This window comes from Leuciscus leuciscus (assembly GCF_965113295.1).
Source record: "Leuciscus leuciscus genome assembly, chromosome: 9".
Lineage (NCBI taxonomy): Eukaryota > Metazoa > Chordata > Actinopteri > Cypriniformes > Leuciscidae > Leuciscus > Leuciscus leuciscus.
This window is the reverse complement of record NC_138733.1, coordinates 27,925,470-27,937,983: the sequence shown is the minus strand read 5'-3', so window position 1 is coordinate 27,937,983 and position 12,514 is coordinate 27,925,470. Positions and strand designations below refer to the sequence as shown.

At 39.7% G+C, this 12,514-nt stretch overlaps 1 protein-coding gene across 1 annotated transcript in view; it reads right to left on the bottom strand.

The window, feature by feature from the left end:
• The window catches only part of nyap2a (neuronal tyrosine-phosphorylated phosphoinositide-3-kinase adaptor 2a), a 37,842-nt gene extending 25,731 nt beyond the window's left edge, over positions 1-12,111 (bottom strand). Inside the window, exons 1-2 of the mRNA XM_082179127.1 lie at positions 11,411-12,111; positions 7,764-7,984 (exon numbers count right to left, since the gene is read on the bottom strand). Of these exons, the coding sequence (XP_082035253.1) occupies positions 7,764-7,960 (197 nt within the window). The 5' untranslated portion in view covers positions 7,961-7,984; positions 11,411-12,111. The remainder of the gene's footprint in view (positions 1-7,763; positions 7,985-11,410) is intronic.
• Between the last annotated feature and the right edge of the window lie 403 nt (positions 12,112-12,514).

Sequence of the window (12,514 nt, the reverse complement as noted above, 5' to 3'; positions counted from 1 at the left end):
AATGAAATAAATGCAGTCTTGGTGAGCACCAGAGATAATAAAATCTTACCTATTGCATTAAGCAATACATATGTGGCAAAATATTCCACGTTTTAAATGTAAGAATGTTACTGAGGAAAGGCGAGTTCACTTCATCCATCTATCTGTTCCCTCATAACTTCATGAATCTATCTTGCCTAAAAGTCATTTCTGCATAATCCAATTCAGAGCAATTTGGCTGGATTTTAAGATGATTTCTGCGCTGAATATCCCATAAAAATTGAGTTACTTTCATCTGTCTGTTCATGAGAAAGAGTGTGAGCGAGTGAGAGAGAGAGAGAGAGAGAGAGAGAGAGAGAGAGATAGAGAGAGAGAAAAAGGGGGCAGTCAGTTCAATTGCTGTCTCTCAAATTTTCTCTCTCTCTCTCTGAGGAAAACTAATCATACTAAAGGGCAGACAGGATTTACTCACGTTGTCTTTAAGTAACCATTCACTCACTCACACACACACACACACACACACACACACACACTGCGAGTGTGTAATCAGAGGGGAGGGTGTGGTGCTGTGGTGGCTCATAAAGAATGATTGAGAGTCTGTCTGCCAACTTCACTGCACCAGCGTCCCTCATCTCTCCACATCCTCTCTCTCCTCTATTTCCATCTTTTCATTCATGTGTTGTCACACAGTAAAAAATTATATGATCAATAAGTTATGACAACATATGTTTTTACATTGCTTTAACTCATCAAAATAAGTCAAGCAATTTTTTACTTTATTTTATAAGTTATACAAGAATCAATTCATTTTTTAAAGTCAGTTTAATGCAATTTAAGTTGACATGACTTGAACATCCAAGTTGATTGTACTTAATTTAAGGCAGCAAAAATTTTTTTTGCAGTTGTCTTTCTTGTACAGTCTGCAATTTTCCCCTCCATTTCAGTTGTCACACTTCACACACACGTCTTGAGTGGCGAATCATTTGTAGTCACGCCTTTTTTTCCCGCATCTCTTTTCACATTACATTAAAATGCTGATTATGCTGATTGATGTGATTAAACAATTAACATTGCAATGCCCATGAAAAAAAAACGAAAAAAAAAAAACGAATTGAGGCTTCAGTTGAAAGACTATACGCCAGCAAACAGTCTCGTACCTTCAAATTTTTTAAATGAATTAATACGTTTTATTCAGCAAGGATGCCTAAGTGACAGTACAGACTTTTATAATATTACTAAATATTTTGATTTCAAATAAATGCTGTTCTTTTGAACTTTGTAAAGAATGCTAAAAAAAAAATGTGTCATGGTTTCCACAAAAATATAAACCAGCACAACTATTTGCAACATTGATAATAACAATAATAATAATAATAATAAATGTTTCTTGAGCAGAAAATCAACATATTAGAGAGGTCAGCACTGGCTTTTAAGTGTGCTTTAGAAAAAAATGTGCCTTGCCTAATGATTTCTGAAGGATCATGTGACACTGAAGACTGGAGTAATGATGCTGAAAATGCAGCTTTAACATCACAGGAATAAATTAAATTTTACAGATATATTCAAATAGTAGATGGTTATTTTAAATTGTAATAATATTCCACAATATTACTGTCTAAATTAAAAGTACCAATCCAAAACTTTTGAACGGTGGAGTACACTAGTCTGCTATTTTGTATTACAGAAAGCGACTAAAAAACAAGTATGTTGTCCTTCAAACCCCCCTGTCTTAAAAGCCTACACATTCCTCTTTTATCCTCAGATAAATATGCTGCATCATTTCAGTAGACTAGCTCATTATGGTGACTCGATCACCTCACTGATGGATGTTCACATTAGCACACTACTGTATAGTGCTTACTATTCCTGCTGACAACACCAGCTTAGACCAGCATGAACTCCTTCAGTATGTTGGTCCAGGCTAGTTTATAATGACTAGTTTGGTGCTTGTCTGTGTGCGTATGAGTGTGAGGTTTCGCCTAGGTTGTGTGGAGCAAATTGTGGGGAAGCAGCTAATGAAAAATAGCTTAATAAACATAATAAATAATGTCTTAATGAAAATGCTGAAAGGTTTGTGTGAGGGATTAAGGGTAGGGTTAGGGGACATAAAATATCATTCACTCAGTATAATTCAATAGATGGATTTATATGGAAAGTCTCCTCCATTACAGAATATCAAACGTGTGTATGTGAAGAGTTAAAGGTCATGAGAGTAGCAGTTAAGCTTGGATTTCTAAAGCTAATGGATTTAATGGAAAGAGTTAGCAGTGACTAGATTGCCTGTATACGCAGATACAGAGTATGCATTCATTTTTGCATGCTACAATGAACACGAAATATGATGAAAATGTGAAATATTGTACACACATACATGCATCTGATCTATTATCAGTATTGAAGGTTTTGTATCTTTCTGTTTCAAACACAAACTAGTCTCAATGGACGCAGAGAGAAGCCAGTGTGCCTGAAGCCGCTCTGTATGCTGTGTGTGTGTGTGTGTGTGTGTGTGTGCAGTACTGTGTTATGTTTGTCTGTATTGATCAGAGCTCAGTAAATAAACTTCTGTCTTTGCCTGTCCAGTGGTTCACACCCATCAGCCCTGCTCTAATACATCAACCTCTCATCCTTGTCTCCAATCTTTATCCTGCAATATTTTTTCCTTGCATGCTTTGAGTCATTTTTAAATATTTTTGTCAGCTTCTCTCTTTCTTTTCCACCCCTTTCACCTTTTTTTGTCTTGTCTTTTCATCCAGAGACAGCTCTCTAAAGTAATATGACAGTTTTCCTCTCTCATCCTTCTATCATGCATCAAAGTGACCTTTTCTTGACCTTCACTGATATGTTAATGCCAATGTTATTGATCTAAGGATGTCTGTAGATTGTTTCCTCAAAGATGTTTACGTCAGGTCGTAGGGACACTGTTTATGACAGAGTAGACGATACCATTGACTGCGGTTTGGGTTAGACACTAAATTGCTTTCAGGGCTTCTGGCTGCTGCTATGGCAACCATGTCAAAACTATTTCCAGGCAATTTATTGAACATGAATTGTCATTAATATCTGGAAAGCTGTGTTAGACAGTTCACCCAATACCTCTACAATACAGTAAAGATGCACACATGTACACACACACACACACACACACACACACACACACACACACACACACACACACACTACTACTACTACTACTATTACTACCATGATGAATCTAACAACTGTCAAGAAATGTCCAGGTTATTATTTATCCCAAAATAAAATAAAATAAAAATATTTTTAAATTATATAAGGACGATTTACTTGAGCAGGACGTTTCTCTGTGATACGGTACTCAGTTTGTCATAAATTATGAGATGTTGCAACTGTAATTCCTCACCAGAGCAGAAAACTGTCTTCTCGACATGTACATAACACGATGCTATAGTGTTTTAGGGCAGGTCAAAGTAGACGTTGTTTGAGGGCAGCCAATGAAGACCATAGACTATTACTAGTAGAAGTAGAAGACTGGGCTAGTGGTCATAGTACCCAAGCACCAGTGTCAGTGGATCTAACCCAGGGTGGACAAGACTAACCGCCAGTGCTATGGATCCACAACTGCGGTCAGTGCGATCGGCGAGTAGGTCTTGTTCAGTGGTCCCAAGTCCAAGTCTGGTGGTCCCGGAGGTCATCCCATTATCCACAGTGCTTCTGGTAGACAATCGCTTGTGAACTCTCTTCCTGCCATGTCATGCCCATGGAGGCCATTCACAGATGTCACTGGTCACTGATAGAAGGACTTGCCCAGGTTCTTGCTCCACCAGCACCGCCCTGATGGTTTCCATCTCCACTGGCCTCACCACGACCACCTGATCTTCCATGTTTTGGTCCTTCACCCCATCTTCCAGACTCGCCACTGCCCCACGGCCTCATCCTCTTCATGGGCCTGGTCCTCCATTCCTCCCCCTGGACCTCCTCTGCTCCGCCACCCTCCTGGACTTTTTGTGTTTTGTTTGGCCGCCTGGAGCAACCCATAGTTTTGGTTTTGTTGATGTTTTCTTGTCTTTTATTTTGAATTTCTCTAAGTCATGTTTCTTGTACTTGTCATGTGATTCTCTTTTTCCTCAAGTGATCATGTCATGTGCTGCCCTCAATTGGTTCATGTGTTATGTTTTCATTGGATGTTCTAGTCGTGTGGTTCTCTTTTCTCTGTTTTGTCATTGGCTCATTGTTCATTGCTTTTCAGGTGTGTCTTAAGTCATTAGTCGATGTGTATATATATAGCCCTCATATTCCCATTGTCTGGTGTCTAGCTTTGTTTCTGTATCTGCTGTTTTGTGACTTTATGTTTGTTCAAGTTTAGTTAATGGTTTAAGTCAAGTCTTTGTTTATTTTGCATTTGTTTTGATCAAGTTTTGTTAAATAAATCTGAGCATGTGTTCAGTTCAACTTGCCTCCAGTGGACTTTATTATTATTTTGAGTTTACAAAATGACAGTCATTTTGTAAACTCAAGTCCCTTCATTACAGTTATGACATAAAAATCTTTAATGTTATGAAAATAAAGTCACATTGGAAAAAAGCTTAATTATCCTAAAATACACTTAATTTTAATAACCTGGACATTTCTTTGTGAGATTCACCAACCTGTAAAGTTTGCTTGTCTTAATTGAAGTATGGTATAGAAAAACTCATAATACATACTTTTATACATAATTGTTTGCTTATAGAGAAACATTCGTAGGTTTATCTATAGAACATTTTGTGCATATAAATTCATATTCATTTCCCAATCCAATCATATTCAAATTCATTTTAAGCCTCATCAACATGCACACACACATATATGAGAGTGAGGTGAGTTATAACAGGATTTATAGTATTATGTAGGTCCCTTAAGGTCAGCAGATCCAGATATTCCATTGTGTGTCCTTGAATGGGTTTCTCTATGTGTGTGATAACAGTTGAGTGACACATACAAACCTGCTTTTTGTTGTGTTTCAAGGGAGTGTGTGCATGTGTCCTCAGGGGCCAGCAGTCTAAATTTAGAGAGGGAGATGAGGACCAAGCCCACTGTTGCCATAGAAACTCACCCCTCTGTCTCCATGGTGACAGACCCCGTGTTTTCCCTCTCCAGTCTAAGGAGGTGTGACTTTAGGCCCTCCCACTGTCAGTGTTCATATGTGTGTGTTTTGATCCTCTTTCATGAGTTATATTAATGAAATTTCATCTGCATTCTGTAATCCTGATTGTTTAATCTCACTAAAACGCCTCCAAGAGAGAGACAAACCACAGATGAACTCGATCACTCAGTGTGTGTGTGTGTGTGTGTGTGTCATTGACCTCCTCTCCTCATGAAGAACACCCCACTTACGCCCCATTCCTGTTGTAAGAGGACCCAAGCTGTATGAAAAGAGGGCAACCACTCAGACCTTTCAGAGAGATGCTAAAGAGGAGGAAAGAATCTGAGGTTCGATTACAGGGTACAAACAGGAGGAAATGAAGGGTTAAAGGGGAAAATGAGGGGGTTGAGAGGACAAGTTGCTGACAAAGAGAGAGCGGAAGGATAAAAGTGGAATGAAGCAGGCAGGGAGAGTAAAGGAATGTGAAATGAAAGTCAAGTCAAAATAAATAGGGCTTGTTTCATGATGTTGTTTATAATATCTTAATATCTTCATGCCTTATTAGGGGTGAGATTTCAGACTATAGTCTCTATCGGGGTTACGCAGACGTAATGTCTGCAATGAAGCAAAGACGTACAAAATGATGTGCTGTGCCGTCACGAAAGCTTATCATTTGAATGCATTTTTAAGCCTTGTGGTTAAAAAACAAGTGATTTTAAACCATTCAAGCACAATAAGCAGCAAAAGAGAACTCAATTCGGCATATGTTTCGGAGCGCACATACCTGAATTGCACGCACATAAAGCCGCTGCGCATACAGCGTGCAAGTTCTTTTTGACGCCTTTGACACTTGTACGGTCAAATACACACACTTACGTGTCAAAATCCATTGTATTTCTATTGTAGTTTTTTGTCCTATTGACTGTTTACTTGTCTTTAGTAAGCTTGACAGTTCTTTTTTTTTTCTTTTTTCTTTTACTTAATATGTTAGTTAGGCTAGTTTTAGTTTTTTTTAGTATTAGTGATATTGAAGTTGGAAAAATCAATGGTATAAAAAAACAAAAAAAAACTGTGAATAACAATATATATAGTTATCGTGAAATAAAATTACTCATATCGTGATATAAGATTTTGGTCATATCGGCCACCCCTAGTTATAGTCACATTTAGTGATATTATAATATAGTTAAAATTTTGTGACGATACAAGCAATCAAGCAGTTGAGATATGCTATAGTATATATCTCCCTATGCAAGTACACTGTATTTATATGGATAAAGTTGAGCATACTTGTACAGTATATCCAACTTATATACCAAAAATCAGGCTGTTTAGATTATTTGCTAGTATATATCGCTATGTGAATGTACTGTATATATGTGAATAAAGTTGGATATAATATATATCCAACTTGAGAGCTGTGTGATAATACAGTTTACATTTTGTGACGATATAAACAATCATGCAGCCGAGATTTGCTATATATAATTAGACTTGGATATATATTATTTGAATATCAGTTAATATAATTTAATAAACTTTTCCCCTCAGAAATACATCACTGCTGAAGTAAAATGGGTTGCATACAGCATTTTGTGGATCCAAATTTAGCTACATAGAAGTCAAAATAACAATAAAGGAGAATACAAATGCAGTGGAATATAATTACACACACACACTCACACCTCGGGCCGCTGTTAGATAAATCAGAGCATCCTTTTGTGTCTGTCTTTTATTAGATCGGCTGAAATGTCTGTTCTAAATTACTCTCTGTCACTCTCTTTTCACAGACACACTCACACTCACACACACAATAATGGCCAAAGGTTTTCATTGACTCTGTGTTTGTCTCTCTAATATCCAGCTATTTCCTCATTGACTTTATGAGCTCAGGACCAGTGACCTTTATCTCCCTGCCTCTCTCGCTCGCTCGCTCTCTCTACACATGTGGCCGACAAACAAATGTTAAAGAGCACAACATTCTAGTGGCATTAATATTAACTAGACGTTTACATTTTCTTAAGAAATTGTGAGTGGTGCTTGTTCATTAAGAAACTCACTGACATGATGTTGAGGTGCAATGTGGTTGTTAAAGAAGTGGTTCTCAACTTGGGGGCCTCAGGATGACTTAAAAATATTTAAATTAATCAATTATTATTAATACATTCTAAATAATCCAACTCTAATATTTTTTATTGAAGGATTTATAGTTCTGAAATAAGAACATCACTTCTGTCTTACTTCACAAAAAATAAAGAAATAAAGAAATGTAATTTATAAAATCAATTAACCATGTTCATTTAATATATCAATAAAAAAGTTAGCATATATGCGTGTCGGACAACAGGGGCCTTCAAGTTAAAAAGGTTGAGGCATTCTGGGTGGTTGCTAAGGTGTTGCTAGGGTGTTCTGGGTGGTTGCCAGGCCTCCATGATATTCTAGTTCCTACATATCCTTCAGTGTGCATCTCTGGGATATTTCTGCCTATTTTATTGTTTGCCAGGTGAAAATGATAAGTCTGATCACTTTAATAGCTAGCAAAAACAATGCAGCAGTCTGAATTATATACTTTGATTTGGGGGGTTTGTTCAAATCCCTAAGTATGTACAAGAGTAATAGCCAATAGCATTAATTATGTGCAATATTCACATTTTATATCAGTCTATCTCTAGCCATGAGTGTGTACCTCTTGATAGCTTCCTCCTGCCGTCTCTTCTTCTGGTTTTTCTCCTGTAGGTATGTCCATTGTGTGTGGTTGCGGACGCGGTCGCTCTCTCGAGCGATGTCAGAGGCGTTCTGGATAACCAGCTCGTCATACGGCCTCAGACCACTGTCCTCCACGTACTGTAGGAAACGGGTGCACTCGTCTTCCCCTGAATCCATCCTTCAGCACAGCAGAGAGACTGCCTGAAAGACAGATGAAGAGAGAGAGAGAGAGAGAGAGACATGAGTGTCTCACACACAATGTCATACTGTCCTCTTGAGAGCTTGTTCTTTATAGAAAAACACAATGAACTTCGGAGGTACAGGTGGGATGCACACACACACACACACACACACACACACACACACACACACACACACACAAACACACACACACACACACACACACACACACACACACACACACACACACACACACACACACACTAGCATGTGGTTCTCTGGGGAATTTGTTATCCTTTAACACTGAAGAGCATGATTCACTGCAGGGAAAGGGCAAGAGCTAGCATGTTTAACACACATGTTTACATAGCTATCCAAATAAAGATATAACACAGATTTAGATTATTTATTTATTCAGCTAATTATAATTTCTACTGACAAACAAACCCTAATACAATAAAAGCACATTATTCACTTTGTTTGTCTGTCGTATCTTTCCATCCATTGTTCTATCTATCTATCTATCTATCTATCTATCTATATATATATAAACCGGTTAAGTCAATCCATCCCTTCATCATCTATCCATCTATTGTTCAGTCCATAGAAACTGTAGATAGACATGGATGGAAGGATAGATAAGACAAACAAAATGAATAAAGTGTAAAGTGAATAAAGCGAATGTCTATCTATCATTCAGTCAATCCATCCATCCCTCCATCTATACCTCCATCCATCCCTCCATCTATACCTCCATCCATCCATTTATTGTTCAGTCAATCCATCCATCCCTTCATCCCTCCATCCATCCATCAATTGTTCAGTCAATCCATTCCTCCATCATCCATCCATCTATTGTTCAGTCAATCCATCCATCCCTCCATCCATCCATCTATTGTTCAGTCAATCATCCCTTCATCATCCATCCATCCATCTATCCATCCATCCATCCATCCATCCATCTATTGTTCAGTCAATCCATCTCTTCATCATCCCTCCATCCATCCATCCATCCATCTATTGTTCAGTCAATCCATATCTTCATCATCCCTCCATCCATCCATCCATCCCTTCATCATCCCTCCATCCATCTATTGTTCAGTCAATCCATCCATCCATCCATCCATCCAGCCATCCATCCATCCATCCCTTCATCATCCCTCCATCCATCCATCTATTGTTCAGTCAATCCATCCATCCATCCATCCATCCCTTCATCATCCCTCCATCCATCTATTGTTCAGTCAATCCATCCATCCATCCCTTCATCATCCATCCATCCATCCCTTCATCATCCATCCATTTATTGTTCAGTCCATCCATCTCTTCATCATCCCTCCATCCATCCATCCCTTCATCATCCCTCCATCCATCTATTGTTCAGTCAATCCATCTCTTCATAATCCCTCCATCCATCCATCCATCCCTTCATCATCCCTCCATCCATCTATTGTTCAGTCAATCCATCCATCCATCCATCCATCCATCCATCCCTTCATCATCCCTCCATCCATACATCTATTGTTCAGTCAATCCATCCATCCATCCATCCCTTCATCATCCCTCCATCCATTCATCCATCTATTATTCAGTCAATCCATCCATCCATCCCTTCATCATCCATCCATCCATCCCTTCATCATCCATCCATTTATTGTTCAGTCCATCCATCCATCCATCCATCCATCCATCCATCCATCCATCCATCGTTCTGTCTGTCTACTCATCACTAACTTTTGGGGACAATTTTGCCCACAAAGTATATAAACCGGTTAAGACTAGTAAGATCAGTCAGTTACTTAACATGACATGCAAACAGTGGTAACATCTGGCCCAACATTATGTGCCACTTACAGGTCTTATTTCATCCTCTCAAACACTGTACACTATACATTGATAAATAATTTTCAGCCTGTGGTTGTGTGAGAGAGAGAGAGTATGTCAAGTTTATTTTTACAACTTTGGGAAGATCAGTCATCCAGTGCTCTGTTCTCTGTTGTATTATTCAGCATGTCTTAATATAGACTCTGATCTCAGATTGTCTCCCTCTCTCTCAATTCCCTTCCTCAGTCACAATCCCATTTACTCATCTGCCTTTCCTCCATTAAACATCTTCCACACACTTCTTTACACACCCATGAGAGCAAACAAACACACACACACACAAACACACAAACACGCACACACACACACACACACACACCTGCACATGCCCGTAGATGCCAACACAAACACTTTTACTTACACAGGGACACACAGCTGTATACTATAAATGGAATGTGAGGAGAAGGAACTGTGGGTTTCCAGGCAACAGTATCCTAGTGCGCTGACATAATGCAGGAAGCTGGGAACCTAATTCTGTGCTGAAGATGCATTAGTTCCGCTTTACACTGGCAGGCGTGATATCCCTACCATGTGTGTGTGTGTGTGTGTGTCTGATGTAATGCCGAAAGCATGAAACACGATATTCTTCTCCTCTACTCTGTAGATGTTTGCTGCAGATGGATCATGTTTCAGGATTATGTTTTATAACCATTTGTGTATGTGATTGTATGGATTTTAATAAAACATCTAATACTAAGTCTCTTTTTTCCGAGTGATGAGGTGGCAAGATGCCATATTCCCATTGCTGGCACTCACACACACGCACGCATGCACAAAATAGGTCAGCGAGACCACAGTACCACATCAATGGATGTCAGTGAGTAGAGTTTAGCATTAATTTCATTGATCTGTAATTCACCACCACAACATTAACAGTGCCAATTCATAACTAAGGCATAGAAATAGCCTTCAAAAACACACAACAGGCCAAATGTGAGTAGATCCAGAACCATTAAAACACAAGACAGTCAATGGAACCATGGAAATACACCAATAACCAATCAGATGTAGCGATTCTCACAAGGCACACTCTAATTTGGGATAGCTCACCCAAAAATTATGTTGTTCCAAACCTATTTGACTGTATTTCTTCAATAGAAAAAAAGAAGATGTTCTGAAGAAAACTGAGGTTCTAACAACATTTGACTTTCATTGTATGGACCCTGGTCCATACAATGAACACTGGTCATTTTTCACATTCAGAATATCCTCAATTATGTTCCACAGAAATGTCTCTAACAAAGAAAGTCAAACAGGTTTGAAATGACACGAGGATGAGTAAATAACATAATTTTCATTGAATAGTAATTTCACTGAAATTTGTAAGATGGATCTCAAGCTGTACAGATGCCAAAAAAGAGGTTGAATCATGAATGAATCTGGAAATTTTGATGGGAATTGTGGGTAATATGGTGATTTGGATCCCAAACAATCCGTTGATGCTCAGTTTGACTCTTTTTGTCACACGGACGATGAAGAACTGATGAAGATAAGGAAAAGGACAAGATGTCAATATGAAAAAAACAAACATCTGGATGGAGACACACACATGGTTACACTCACGGTATCAGTGAATCGGAACAGCTGATCTCCAGGTGTGTTCTGAGTGTGCGTTTCTCAACACAGCACGTTATCGAATCCCCCTGCGGACACGCACACGGCTGACAGACAAGCCCGGCGACAGCGACGCGGCTCGGAGGAAGCAGACACTGCCGTGAGGAAGAGAGAGATGAAGGACATGTCCATCTTTGGCGTTTCCAGAGCTCTGAAGAAAACTGTCCGACCCTTGCCCACCTACGACCGCTCCTGCTGGGCTACGGCCACCAAGGCTGTCCCCTCCCCTACCAAACGCTTCTGGAATGATCCACACCTCCTTTAGGTGGTTGCTTCATCTGCGCTGTCCCCACACACGCGTGGTGTGTGTGTGTGTGTGTGGGGTGGGCTGCGTGCGGATGCGCGTAGTATGAGCGTGTTCTCCTTTTGCTGGCTGCAGTGTGTGCGTAGAGACGTTAGGCTGCTAAATGCATCGTGTCCTACAATCTCTTTGATCCGTCCTCCCCTGCTGCTGCTGCTGCTGCCGCGGTTGCCGTCACACACACACACACACACATGCGCGTCACACACACGCAGCGATGAACCCAGCTCAGGCGTCAGTAGGCAAGGAGAAGAGCTATAGCATCTGTCTTTTCTTGAAGTTCCTCTATCCTTTTTTTCTCTCTCTCTACCTTCTTTTTTGCTCTCTGATCTCCTTCCCTCCAGCTCTCTCCAACCCTCACTGCTTACTCACTCCATCCCCTGGTGATCTTCTCTCTCTCTCTCTCTCTCTCTCTCTCTCTCTCTCTCTGCAGCCCCTATGTCTCTCAACCAATCGTGTTGCTCGCTTAGAGCTGTCCATGGTTCTGAAAGAAAGAGAGAGAGAGTGAGTTAGAAAGGTTGTGTGTGTGACAGTCCACTCTTGAGGGCATGACCTCTGCCCTTACAATGTTATCACCAGGGCAACTACACTGTCTGATACAAAACACTCAAAAGGCAGTCAAATATGGGTGTATGTATTTGTGTTTTGGTGTTTAATGATGAAGTATGTAATTTCTGCACTAAAAATAATGGCTGTTCTCAAACAGGTTTTCTGATTCTGCCATTGGTCGAACAAAGGGGGGTTGCTTCAAC